At 49.4% G+C, this 13,726-nt stretch overlaps 1 protein-coding gene across 1 annotated transcript; it reads right to left on the bottom strand.

Moving 5' to 3' along the window:
• Positions 1-354: 354 nt before the first annotated feature.
• LOC109755599 (nudix hydrolase 17, mitochondrial) lies at positions 355-1,633 on the bottom strand. The gene is made up of 2 exons (XM_020314498.4): positions 1,050-1,633; positions 355-949 (listed from the first exon to the last, which is right to left on the bottom strand). Exons 1-2 carry the CDS (start codon positions 1,440-1,442, stop codon positions 848-850), a joined length of 495 nt encoding a protein of 164 aa, XP_020170087.1. The 5' UTR covers positions 1,443-1,633; the 3' UTR covers positions 355-847.
• Positions 1,634-13,726: the final 12,093 nt, after the last annotated feature.

Below are 13,726 nucleotides of genomic sequence, written 5' to 3'. Positions count from 1 at the left end.
AGCAGCTTCCTTCCGTCCACCACGTACTCCACTCGGAATCGGTAGTAGCTGCCGCGCCAGCGGAACAGAATCAATGCTATGCTTTCTCGGTTGCGGTGATAATGCAAGGGAATAGGAACCTCGCAGCAGGACAGGACAGATGCTCCGGCCAGCCGAGAACGGCCGAGAACACGCGGAGAACAAATAGCGTGTGCTCGAGATCGATGTTGCTGTCCGTCCTAGAACAAGTCCAATGGCGTGCGCAACTTTTACTTCCGATGAAACAGACATAGCAGTAGTTTTTTTTTTCTTTTACTTTTGCGGAAGTTGTGGTGGGAGAATAGTACTCCACTCGCTCATTTCGACGACAGTTAATTCAGATTGTAGTAATCGTTTGATTGATCGAGCGTGCCACAGAAAAGCGGCTACTTAAATTAATTTACAATTTGATTGATCTTTTACTCCAAGAGCCTAAAGAAAGAATCGTGAGCTTGCTCGTACCACCAGGAAGGGCAGTGTTTTGTCAAGTTTTCGTGCCCCGTTCACTTTCGATCTACACATTTCTAAGTTCGTCCCTATTATTTGCCGCGGCGACGACGACGACGACTCTACGCCTCGAGAAAGGGTTGACGCGCGCGTGCCATCGTCCCCAGTCCGTCTCTCCGGCAAGGGCGGCCAAATATATGCTCCGGTCCGGTCGTCCTACGACGCCGGACACGCCGGCAGGCCTGCCGCTGCACCGAGGAAAGGAGAGAGAGACGACGAGGACGACGGACGGACGGACGTTGGTGCTCGCTCCAGGCCTCTTCTCGCGAGAGTCGCGCGCGCTCGAGCTCCAGTCACCCCACCCGCCCGCTTGCTTGGTCGTTCACAGGGCGGACTGCGGCTTGGCGTGCCGGGCGACGAGCTCCTCGAGCGCCTCCCGCATCCAGCAGTGCTGGCATCCCTCCATGACCTGCTGCACCGTGGCCTGCTCAAATCAATCGGAAATCACACGTTTAGAAGGCATGTTCTTGGCTCCTAATTCGGCTTCGCAGCAAGAAATGAAGGGGGGAAGAAGCTGTACTCACCCAGGTGCGCTTGCGGGAGGCCATCTCGGGCCACTGCTGGAGCTCGTCGGTGACGCGGAGCGGGTACATGATGCCCTCGTAGGTGGTCTGGTAGCGGCGGCTCTGGTAGTGCCAGCAGCCGAGCACCTTGCCCATCTCCCCGCGGACGCCGGCCTCCTCCAGGGCCTCGCGCCGGGCGGCGTCGTCCATGGACTCGTCCAGCTCCCACCCGCCCTTGGGGAACATCATGCCGTGCCCCTTCTGCGAGCTGATCACCAGCACCTCCAGCTCGCCCTCGCACTCGCCGCCGCCGCCGCGCACCCGGTAGGGGATGCACCCCACCACGATGCGCCCGCCGGTGCTCGCGCTGTACCGCTGCAGCTCGCGCCCCTGCCTCGCCACAAGAACGGCCATCGTTCGAATCTTTAGCTCGCTGTAAGCTAGATGCTCTCGTTTCGTTGCAAGAAGAAGAAGATGAGAGATGGATGGATGGGTGGATGCTGGAGTAGCAGCTGTTGGTTTGCGGCCATGGAGCTGGGCATCCGGGGTATTAATAGGCGGCGAGCGGCTGGGGCCGATGGAGTTATTGCTGCTGCCGTATGGCTGTTGCGAGCGGACGAGTAGGTCGTAACATGGGGTGAGGGTGGAGCATGGGCTATGGACCAGCACCAGATTAGCTGGGGGCGTGGGTGTGGCTGTGGACGCGGCGCACGGGCCCTCCGCCCAGGGTTGCCGTTCCGAGGTAGGGCATGGCGCGGCGTTCACGGACAGGGGAAGGTAGGATCCGAGCACAGGCGCACAAGGTTTTCCGTTTCTTTCCTGAACAGTCGTTTGTTTCGCTGCCTGGAATTAGGTACTCCTTCTCCAAGGGTGATGTTTTTCAAACATAAGGAAATTTGCGATGGTCTTTTCCTTCCATAGAGTAATACTTGCTCTCTAGTCATATTGCAGCGCTAGATCACAATCTCGCAAGGAAATATTTGCAACATCTAGGATTTGTATAGCATATACTTGTGAAAGGAAAGACAAGATGTCTACTTGCAACATAGGAAAACTTTGTGTGCACTATTTTCAACTTTGGAGGCTGGGAGGAGTTGTGCGTTCATACCACGTGGCTTTTACTACATCATTCTGTTAATGAAAGCTTCCATGGGGTGAGCAATGTGGAGCTATGGTTGCCACGCAATAATCGGAGGAAAACACACAACAGTTTTGCTTGGTGTTGCCTCCGTGCTTGGAAAAGGGAAATGAGATTTGTCCGAAATCGAATGGTGAAAAGTTTGACCAATTTTTATATACTAAAGTATCAACAATCACAATACCAAATTAGTATTCTTACGCACACAAGAAATATTTTTGGAAATGCTAAAAATCACGTAAGATTAATAGACGTGGAAAATCGAACGTTCATCATGGCAATTTATATTGACACAAGGATCACAAATTTAGTTGGCGAGCATGACAATTTTCTGAAAATACAATAAACTCGGTCGGATTTGCCATGTTTGCCAACTAAACTTGTCATGCTCGAAAAACATAATTTGTCAAGAAAAACATTTAATTTGCCATGCCTAAAAATCTGATGCCTGGTTGGTCTTCCGCCACTTTGAAGGATGACGGTGAAGAGGCGGATGACGATGGTGTGTCGGTCGCCTCGGAGGCCATCCCTACGAGGCCACCGTCTTGTCCCTCTCTTAGTTTCGTTTGGGTTTAGGTAAAACTAGAAGGATTTATGTGCTTCACTAAGCCGTTGGTGTTGTTGGGATAACTTTTACTTTTATTATTTGGTTTGGTCTGTGGGGTTGATGATGGACTATTTCTTTTTTATGTAATGCGGTGTTTTGACGAGCCCTTCATGCATGTGTGATCCTGTATTTTCTGCTAATCAACCCACACGTGTGGGGAGGGTTTCTTTTGCGCTAGTGGCCGCTTGTACTATACTGGTTTTACAGTGTCGCATGTTGGCGCTTCTTCTTTGCCAGGTGATGAGAGGGTGTGCGAGATTGATACATTTTTATAGACTAGTTGCTGCAGATTAATTTCAGAAATTGTTGGCCCTGTCAAAATTAGAAACCAAATCAAGAGTAGGACACCTCAATCAAATGTGAGAACTCCTTAAACCCGGTAGAATAGAGAGCTCCTTAAGAAATCTTTATTTTTGCAGGTTTCCTTAAGAAATCATTGACCCAATCAAAATGGAGAACTCCTTAAGAAATCATTGACCCGGTCAAAACAGAGAACTCCTTAAGAAACCACTAACGGGCCAAATTCAAGAATCAAATTCGAAATGGAACACTTCAATTGTATGAGAGAGCTCTATAATTATGAAGCATAATGAATTTAAAGATTTCACTCCATTTTAATTGTTGCGTACCAAAATTTAACAAATACCGTCCGATTGGCATGAATTTCGTCTATTTTTAAGAACCGTTTGAAATAGGTCGGGCTTTCCGTGCCTCTGGTTGGACGGTCTCCACCTATATGGTTGCCCACAAACAACGGATATTTAGTGAGGTCCATTTTGATAAACCGTGTTAGAGTTGCCCTAACAAGATGCATAAAAGGGCGTACTCCACACAGTCCGCACAACATCTTTGGCCAAAAAAGAAAAAAAGGACAGCGTCAGCATCAATCCACCATCTAGGCGAGTAGACAGTGACTGCGGTCCATAGCCCGCCTCCACGCAAAGCATCAAAGGACGATGTGATAAAGGAACGGCGTGTCGAGGCGAGGAGAGCGCGTACTTGCAGGCCCAGCTCCAGCTGTTTTCTCTCGTTTTCAAGCTCGCGCGTACGCGCATCCGTGTACGCCCACACGTACGCTGGCTGGCTCTCACCCATGCACTTCTCTTCCCCTCGTCACCTCGCCTCGCCTTCCATGGTTTAGTGCATGCGAACGTATCGACCCCTCCCTGTCTTTCCTAGGGCATCTTCAACGGCATTCCATAAAAATCCTCTTGCATTCGTCTGTGGACAGGGTCCAGTCCGCGGGCACGGATGTGGAAGATAGCAATCCAATCATTGTCGCATACATTTTTACAACAACTGAAACCAACCGAAAAAAATACATTCAAACAAGTCCGGAATTCATGTAAACATGGCCGGATTTTATATAAACATACCGGATTTTATATAAACATGACGGATTTCATTACAAATACATCAAAGCGGTCCTAAGCGGGCTCTGGAGTATAATTAATACCTAATCTAAATGATCGTCGGAGTCCGGTCCCCGTCTTCGGCCATCAGCCCCGAGAACTGAAGCTTCACCGTCTCCAGTTCCGGCTCGGCGCTCTCTAGTTCCGCCTCTGTGACCTCCGACTCCGGAGCCCTGGGAACTGAAGCTATCCACCTTGACGTCGCCGCCAAGCGACTAATTGGCCAAAGATGCTCAGCCCACCTACCTTGCACTACTCTTGCTCGCTGCCGGCGGTGCTCGCGGATGTGTCGGCTTCTTCGCGGTCGTGGCGCCGGGGCGCGGTCTCCTCGTCGTCGGTGTCGCCGAACAACGCCTCGCCCGCCTCGTCGTCGCACTCCTTGCTGGCGGCCGCCATCTCCGCCACCCGCTGTCGGTACCGCTAGCGGGCAAGATGGATCTCGCAGGCGGAGCGGTTGGACTCGAGCAACGCCTCCTGCTCTGCCAGGTCCGTGTCTGATGCGACCGCCTTGCCGGCGGCGACCTGCTCCTCCGCCTGCAAATGCTCCTGGAGGAGATTGTGGTTGTAGTTGACGTCGGCCTGCACCTCCCGGAACTGCTCCTCCCGCTTCTCCCGCGCCATGTCCATATAAATGGGCACGAGCCTCGCCGACGGTCATGATGCAATGAACCGGCGAGGGTGGAGCGGAGGAGGAGGGTGACGCTGGCTCGTCGTCGGAGGCTTCCTTCATTTGCATATCCTCCGGCTGCCTGTCGCCCTGCCAGTCGGCAGCCATGGTCTTCTTCTGCTTCGACGTCAGCTCATCCCAGAGAGCTTTGGCGGCGGAGTGTTCCTTGGTGGGGAGTGGTGTGAAGAGGGATGACTGTGGCTATGGCCGGGGCACCGGGACAACGGTTTATATAGCACCGGCGGGCGGCGGACGGGTGTTTGTCGTGTCGTTTGAACGCGCGGCAGTCACCTGCACCAGGAAGCGACGCGGGCGGCGCTCTCTCGGCCGGCGCGCCGCTTCAATGTCGGCAGCAGTGCGTCGCGTCCGCTCTGCCCGGGCGCTGACGCTCTGGAACGGCACTGACCGAAAACACGCGGGAGGAGGGAGGGGTTTTTGGTGGGCCAGAGCAGTCAGAAGCGGGTCCGGACTCCCGCAAACCTCCCCCACTTCTGTCTTCGGTTTGCGGGAGAAATCGTACCCAGACTGCCCAACGGACTGATACTGATCGGCTTTGGATGGTTTTCGCGGTCCAGAGCGCTCAGTCCAAACGGTTGCGGGAAGTTTGCGGATCGGCATTGGAGATGCCCTTAACGGCTCAAAAGTCCACTTACATATGGCCAAGTCCATCTTCCCCATCAATCAGTCCCCGCGAGCTCAATTAGTCCCTTGTTTAGCATATCTATCGGCATCCTCAATGGCGCGGTGACGTCGTCTGCCTCCTTTCCTAATTCCTCCCCGTCGACTTGGCGAACCATATGCGATCATCTTTGCCGAAATATCACCAATTGGCATGTTGAAATGTCCACACAGTGTTTTTCAAAATTGAGAGTAAAGAAAGTGTCACGCGTGTACCGAGTGCGTTGTGTCCGGCTCTCTTTGGTTGGTTGCCAACAGAGGACGGCGATCGAAACGGACGAAGGTAATACTGATATTCAGTGCAGGATTTCCGGTCTGAACTCTGTGAGATTCTTCTTGAGATGGGTGCGGTATGAACATCAGCTGCTGCCACCATGTGGTTAACAACACTGGCTAATCTGGCCACGTGGTGAATGCAGTGCTTGTACCATATTCATATGACCACGTTTCTCCACTGACAATGTGAAAAGTCGAGGTAACTTCTCACTGTGTTAGCAGGTGCGATGGTCTAACTATGCTGCTTACGTACTGCCCCGTACCCAAAGTAACACTGGCTAGATGTTGTTCTCAGTTGTCACCGACGCGAAATTGAGTAATGCGTCGATCGGTAAAGGCCAAAGGGGGCGAATTTTTGGGCTCTATGTTGCAGAAGCAAAGCCGGGTGCCGCCAGTTTCAAAAGGTGAAAACCGTCCGTGGATTATTATGTCTGGATAGGCTGGTTGGTAGTACAGGGATTATCAGCCCGGAGTCCAGACAAGTCGTTGGTTAGTTGCAATTACTGACGTCGTCCCCAGTGGTGATCGGCACGGAAGTTGTACTACTAATCAAGTGTATAATCATGCTGAAGCTTCGAAAAGGCGGATACGATCCGGCACTATTCGTCAAGCCGGAACTACGTACTTCATAATAAATGAGAGACGCAGTCACGAAACCTGGAGGTTCAAAGAAGAAGAAGAAGAAGAAAGTCGGGAAATGAACCTGGATCCATCGAATCGGCCGGCTCGGTCGTCTCCGCTAATTCACGGACCGGATCCGGCTCGATACGTACGTACGTGCCTCGATTACTTTTCGTCTCCCGGACGGGCTTAATTATAGCAGCACATAATTGTTTGACACGACCGGGCACAGGATAGCTAGTAGGGGCAGGCAGGCAGGGCCAGCGCGCGGCTGGTGGCCGGGACCAAGCCGGCCGGTCAGGCGCTGCAACCCAGCGGCGCGACGGCCGGCTCCAGCCCGCGCCCACCAACCGAACCGCCGATCGGGACAACACCTCGCGCACCGGCCGGTCGAGGTGACCGCGGCGAGGCACTGGGCAAGGGCAAGGCATGCCATGTGCAGGTGATATTGTTAGAATTAATGGGCTAGGCCCATAGCAATTTCTGAAATCTCAAAGCCCATGTGTAAAATGGCAAGATGTGGTGCTAAGTTTAGTCCCACCTTGGAAGTTGAAGAAGAGTTGAACCTCTTTATATAGTGGGTTTTCTCCACCACTCTAAGTGATGTGTGAGAAGAGAAAGGGAAAACCACACACGCGCGCTCGCCTCGCCTGGGCGTACATGCGCGTGAATGGTCCGCCGAAATCCGGTCTGTCTTCTTGCAGGAGCGCAGCTTCCTTTTGCCGTTTTATTTTTATGTCTTGGCAGACAAGTTTTTGATTTCTTGTCCGGTAAGTATACGAATTAGAAACCGAGTCGGTTTGGGATTGTGGTCGCGACACAATACCGCCTCTGGTCTAATATATATACAGCTACCGGCTGCGGCCTGAGACACACCGAAAAACACCTAGGGTTTTGCCTCATCTCACAACTTGCGCCGCCATCGTAGTCTACTCCATCCCAAACGCCGGCGTGCATCGGCGCGTGGGAGAGCAGGTCTCCGGAACCGTTCGTCTTTGCGATCCTGCACCGGGAGAGGACGAATTAGGTTTTTGGGAAGCGCTGTGCGCGACTGCTCAAATTCGTCATCACGGGTCGTCTTCCGTCCAAGTCGGGCGGTGCTACTCATCGTCGTATTCATCGCCGTCAGCAGCAGATCGTCGCCAACATCGTCATCAACACTGTCGCACCCATAATAGCTAACGATCAGTACGTCCAACATCCTCTGTTCATGTCTGTTTCTACAGCTATTGTTACGTGTTTGCTGCTGTTATGCATGTCTTGCTGTTCTTCTAGTTTGCTAGATTATTGCATGCTAGTATCTCTTCTAGTCATGAATTATTTACTGGAATTAATCATGAACTTGCCTAATATTCGAACAGATATGGGGTACGTTCGACCTGATTGCTTTGCTCCGGTCCCGTCCAATCCTAGTTTTATGACGATCTGCATGCATGCACGGTCTCCGCCGACATGGGCACGCGTCCATCACGTCGATCAAGCTTAATGCCCGGAGACGTACGGGCCAGGGGAGTAGTAAAAGGGACGGGTGTGCGGTCGCGGCGTTGCTTAATGCTCAAGGCCCGCCGCAACGGCCGACATGTGTGTGCAACTTGTTCAGCTTGTTGCCATATCCTCTCTTTAAAATGTTTCTCCGGCCTTGGTAGCTGCTGGTTTCTCCTTTCCTTGCCTTCATTCTAGGGGCGGCGGCACGCATGTACGTAAATGCACGAAATCTATCACTCGTCTTGCCTTATCGCTGTTTTCTTCTTCTTCTTCTTCTTCTTCTTGTGACGATCATCTGTGAGTACGTGGTTCCAGTGACGAGGGCGGAGTTGTTGGGACGTCTACGCCAGGCCGTGTAAACGCGCGCGACGAGCCACAAGTGCGCGTAGTTTATCCCGTTTGGAACGCAATGTGCATGATCGGATACACAATTTATATGGAGGTTTTTGCGCAGCCCATGCGCGCGTATCATCTCCGTGTAGTTTGTTATGTGTACGTACGGGACACGATCGATCCAGTCCTCCGGCCAGCGTTCATACGCATGCGAGCCAACAAAACCGAAGCGCCTGCAAGTCTCGCATGAAATTGCCTCGCATGTACAGCTTCCATCTCATCTCAATGGGTCGGTCCACGTTCGTCAACCGGTGCATGCATGCATGCATGGTGCATGTACCTGCATGCTGACACTGACACGCACACGCATATGCGTTGCGCTGAAAAGTCTCCAAGTGTTTTTTGCCTCAAGCTCGATCCGGCGGCTCGACGGGTTGCTCGTTGGCGCTCTGTCTGGATTTCTTCTCACCTTTTCTTGGCTTTCAACCGGAGCAGGCAGGCCTGAGTTGAAGGTCTCGTTTTATCTCCGTCTCGTGCGAGCTACGTACTAGCCTACTAGTACTACCATCCAGCTAAACGGCACTGGGTGTACTGTTGATGAGTGACCTTTCCGTGGCTGGCTTTTGGACGTTGGAAGAACGTGCGTTTGAATATATAGACTTGCAGCCTCGCAAAAAACAGAACTTATAGACTTGCTAGTTTTTTTAAGAAAAAGTAGACTTGCTGATCATTACGAGAAATGACTAGTAGTTGGGATTATATTCGCCAATTTTGGACGCATACGCTTGGGATTTTGATTCTACGGCATGCTGCTGACAAGTCACCAAACATGCCACTCATTGGACAATTATTTCTTCACATGGCATAAGCCAAGAGCTATTTAATTGTCTTATTGTGATTTTTTAGAATAATAGGTTCTGTCGATCATGAATCCACCATCGTTATTACATCGGCTTCCAAAGAAAAAACAAAGATATTGCTACATCAGTTTAGCCGGCAAGGTAAAGCAACACACGCAAAATCCAGCATAATAGAGTGCAAAAAAGTAACAAGATGATACATTGGTATGACACAAAACGTACATCCAATGCGTAGAACCAGGAAACACAACTTGCAGCTCACATCTTGAAAACGACACGAACCATCGTTCCGTCCTCCATGAACTTCGGGGAGTTAGAGCAACTACAACTGTACCAATCTAATTGTCCTCATATATTCGGGCAGACAGCCCGGGCATGAGAGAAAAGAAAAATCATCTTCCAACCGGACCCTTCATCCTCATATGTTGGGACTGTCCGCGAACCCTCAAACTCATCCCATATGTGAGGAGAACATGAGAGTGTCCAGGCAGTCTGCCATGTCGGACACGGTCCTCCTTGGATCACTTTATCTCTTTTTTTTAACTCAATTTTTTCTCTTTCTCTCAATCGACCATATGCATTTGGCGAACAATTTGAAAGACATGGTTGCGCACATAGACAAATTAGGGTTCAAACTAGACACACATGCACTTTGTTCGAATGCGTCTGCAGATGTATGGGGTGCCAAATCAGCTCAGTCCTGTTGCAGATGCTCTTCACCTCTAGACGGCATGCCAAACACACTGTCAGCGCTTCCCAACATTTAGAGTCATATCGTTGGGAACAGACGGCACCATCACCCTGACAACCTAGATTACCAGCCAGGTGGGCGAGGAGATTTTCTCCTTCATTCCACACCATTGGACACAATTAATACAAATATCACTGCGGTCTGCGAAGCTTCCGCAAAGCCCATAAAAGTAGTTGTGTGGGTAACACTCATGACTTTATGGTTAGTGTTACTAACCCCAACAGGTAATTGTATAGAAAGCAACACAAGCAGTTAAACATGATATTCAGCAATCACTTTCCAAGTTTCTAAAGCATCTGACCATTCAACCAACATGTGCACACATGACTCGTGTTTAGTATAAAATAAATTAGGATATGTCATGCACATTTTGTCTTTTGTTCAAATTGTCCACAGAGAGGAGTTTACTATTAGCCAATAACAACACAAAAAATTGGATTTGTGGAGGAACTTCAAGTTTCCAAACAATAAGGATATGCACATGCATCACTCCTCAAATATTAATAACATAAATGAATAGAACCCTTATTATGTTACTTCATCAAGGCATCTTCTTCAGTAATCAAAAGGGAAAATATGTTGAGCCACGATCCAATTCGCCTCTGTAATCATGTCATACTTTTTTGGGATGATGCTCTATATATACCAAAAACAAAATCAATACTTTTTTGTAGAATTTTCAGTTGGCAAAATATGTAGTTGTCTATTTTGGGTTGGAATATACTAACTTGATTAGTTAGCTAGTGTTAAACCGTTTGTGTAATGGGAACTAACTTGAGTAGTTAGCTAGTCATAGGGATTCTATTCTTTTGATGTGAACTGAAAGTTTTTTGTAAGAAACGCAGTGCATAAGTTTTCTTTTAGAAATACAATATAGACGTAGACGTTCACATACACTAACCCTTTTGAAATATGAACACATGCGCGCGCGCGCACGCACACACACACCGTACCTACATGAGCATTTTTGAGAGGCTGAGCCGACGGTTCTTGAGATTGACGAAGCAACCATAGGTGCCTCGCTATTGAAGGAAACGTCGCCTCCCACTGAAGCAATATTCTGCCTTTATAAGACACACATTTGTCATACCTGAAGTTCTATCTCTGATGACCTAGGGGTACAACAATCCTCCTAACCATTGCACCACAGTTGGTTCTCCTTTTTTCGTCCCCCCTCTTGAATTTCCTCAGAAGCTCAGCATCTTTCGGTTAGATAACCACCCGAAAATGCCTTCCTTGTGCATATTAGATTATGCAACTAATCTCTCATGATTTGCGACTGGTGAGAACTAACGATCTCAATGATGCATCAACAGTTCCCCTGAATATATGAAGTATAAGTGAGATTCGGTCAGACCATCGACTACCAAATTGGCAGATTTTGTATTCCATGATTGATGCTCGAGAACCTAACTGACCTCTTCATGTTCTACTACTTCCAGTGTGCCAACTGCGAGCATATATCATTTCCTCTTCCCCAACATAAAATACAGTACTATAACGAATAATTCCTTGATTCTCCTACTGACCGATTGCTGAGCAACCACTGTCCAGTATAATCACCCCTCTGAATGATAATTCAAAGTAGTAGTACCACTGCACGTGATCAGTCAGCTATTAGTTCAGATCTCGACCTAGTTTCGCGCGAGAATATTGAAAATGAAGCAGAAGCTATGATAAGTATGCATGAACGATGGGCTTCTTCGCTAGTGACTTTCCAAGAAAGTACTCTGGAATCAGGAGTACTATATGTGGGATAATAATGGGCTTAAGTAAACGCTTGAGTCAGGGTACGTATATGTATGCAAATAATTTGAGCGGGAATGGCAATTAATGGAGGTGGTTGATGAATCCATAACCAATCGAGATCCGATGGATCGAGGCGAACTGTAACACTTGACCAACTCTCTGCCTGTCTTGACCGCATCGATCGGCTGGACATGAACATGTGCAGCTGATACTGCTTGACGCGGCGCGTAACATGCACTAACCATGCACCCACCCAGACTGATACGGTTAAGAGTCCCGGATGTTGTCAGGGATTAGCGTCTGATGTGTGCACTGACTCATACTCCATATTCTTGCAGCGCATGTGAGTTACTTGGAAGGTGAGACTGATCATTTCCTTCTGAGGACTTTGGAGTCCCAGGTGTACATGTGAACTTTCTGACTAGGCATGCGGCCGTATGATATGCATGGATCGATAGTGATGGATCGGCCAAGAATGCATGGGCGACCACGTTGCACTAAGTCTTGTATACAGTATAGGCATGCATCACTTGCGGCTTTTCAGCATTGCCAGCTCCGACTGAATTTCTGGTTAACTTCTGCTGGGAGCCAGCTCTGGGCTGGCTGTTACCGATCACCGGAACTCATTCTCCGACGAGATCACGTGGCTGAAATCAAGAAAGTCGTGCATGCATATGCATGGCCGATCGATTAATTGTCTCCGGCGGTGGGAGGAATTAATCTTGAGCCACATGCACGCCCACATGCAAGAACTGTCGTTGGACAAGCTCGCGTGATGGGTTATTTGCTCCCTTCACGCTTCGATCCTCTCATCTATCGATCGATCGATCAATACTATTCTACATGGGCCAATAGCTCCTTTGCGACGTTTTTCACGTGAATTGAAAGGAGTGCGACGTTGTTGAAATGAATGGCTGTGATGCGATACATTTGAGCGTGTAAATAGCCCAGGGCCACATGGGGTGTTAAATGTGGTTAAATTGGTCGTCAACCAAGCCCGCCCGTTTATGTTAGGACATGTGGGTCCAACTTAATTGTTCCTCAAAACAGCTGACCGTGCCCTGCCTCCCGATCGTGCCGGGCCCGCCACACTGCCCCACCTTCTTCTCCGGTGGCGGTGGATCTTGCGTTCTCGGTGGCGGCGGCGGAGCTCTCGTTCTCAACGGCGGCGGAGCCTTCGTCCTCAGAAAATGGTGAGTGAATTTGAACCCTAGTCGCCCTCTCGTTCCTCTCTCGGGCCCGTAGCTCTCAGCTCGTTTTTTCTGTTTTCGCTTGTTGAATCGATAGGTTGTGAGGGGAGCCCGTGGGCATACTGAGATGGAGCCGCCAGATTCTACTTCGAATAGGTAATGCGCTTCTCTCCGATCCAATTTTGCATGCAATTAGGGCCTCGTCTGCTCTTTCTCACGGGCTCACACTGTCCGCCACTGACAGAGGGGATGCTGCCGCTCGGACCTTCGAATTGACAGTCAATTTCTTTCCATCAAAGGCAAAATTAGTTGATGGTAGCATACAAAACATTGAGAGAGACACAATTGTTAAATGGGAGATTGAGTTTACAGAGATTGATCCACAAGTTCTACAGAACATGGGAGAGACTGCAGTGAAGAAATGGGTGGAAAAAATTAGGGAGAATATTGTTTGGGGTCCAGAGCAAGAAGTATCACTGTTGCAGTTTGATGATTGGAAAGGAGAGTATGTGAGAATAGAAGATGGTGAACAGATTGTTGAAGAAATCGATCGGCAAAACGGCTGGACAAGCAAACGGGCTAATTTTTTTGCTGAGCTCATTGATCTGAACATTTTTTCGAAGGTTGGATATGTGCCATCACAATTGGCTGCGTAGATGGTAGATGATGATTGGGCTACACAGAGGACATTGATTCCCATGTGTACTGAACTTACAGTAATAGCTGAAGAGGGACAGGTGACTGGAACTGAAACTGAAACTGCAGCAACTGTTGATTGGAATGTAGTTGAATTAGATGAGCCTACTGATTTGGTCATTGCACCAATGCCTGACATTGAGATGGCCAAACTTTTTGGCATTCCAGTCGATGACAGAGATAAGCAGGAGAGGGGCGAATCTAGTTTGCCTGCTAATGCTGCTGAAGAAGTAGA

The sequence above is a fragment of the Aegilops tauschii genome, chromosome 6, assembly GCF_002575655.3.
Source record: "Aegilops tauschii subsp. strangulata cultivar AL8/78 chromosome 6, Aet v6.0, whole genome shotgun sequence".
NCBI lineage: Eukaryota > Viridiplantae > Streptophyta > Magnoliopsida > Poales > Poaceae > Aegilops > Aegilops tauschii.
Note: the sequence above shows the minus strand (reverse complement) of the source record. Positions and strands in the feature narration are given on the sequence as shown.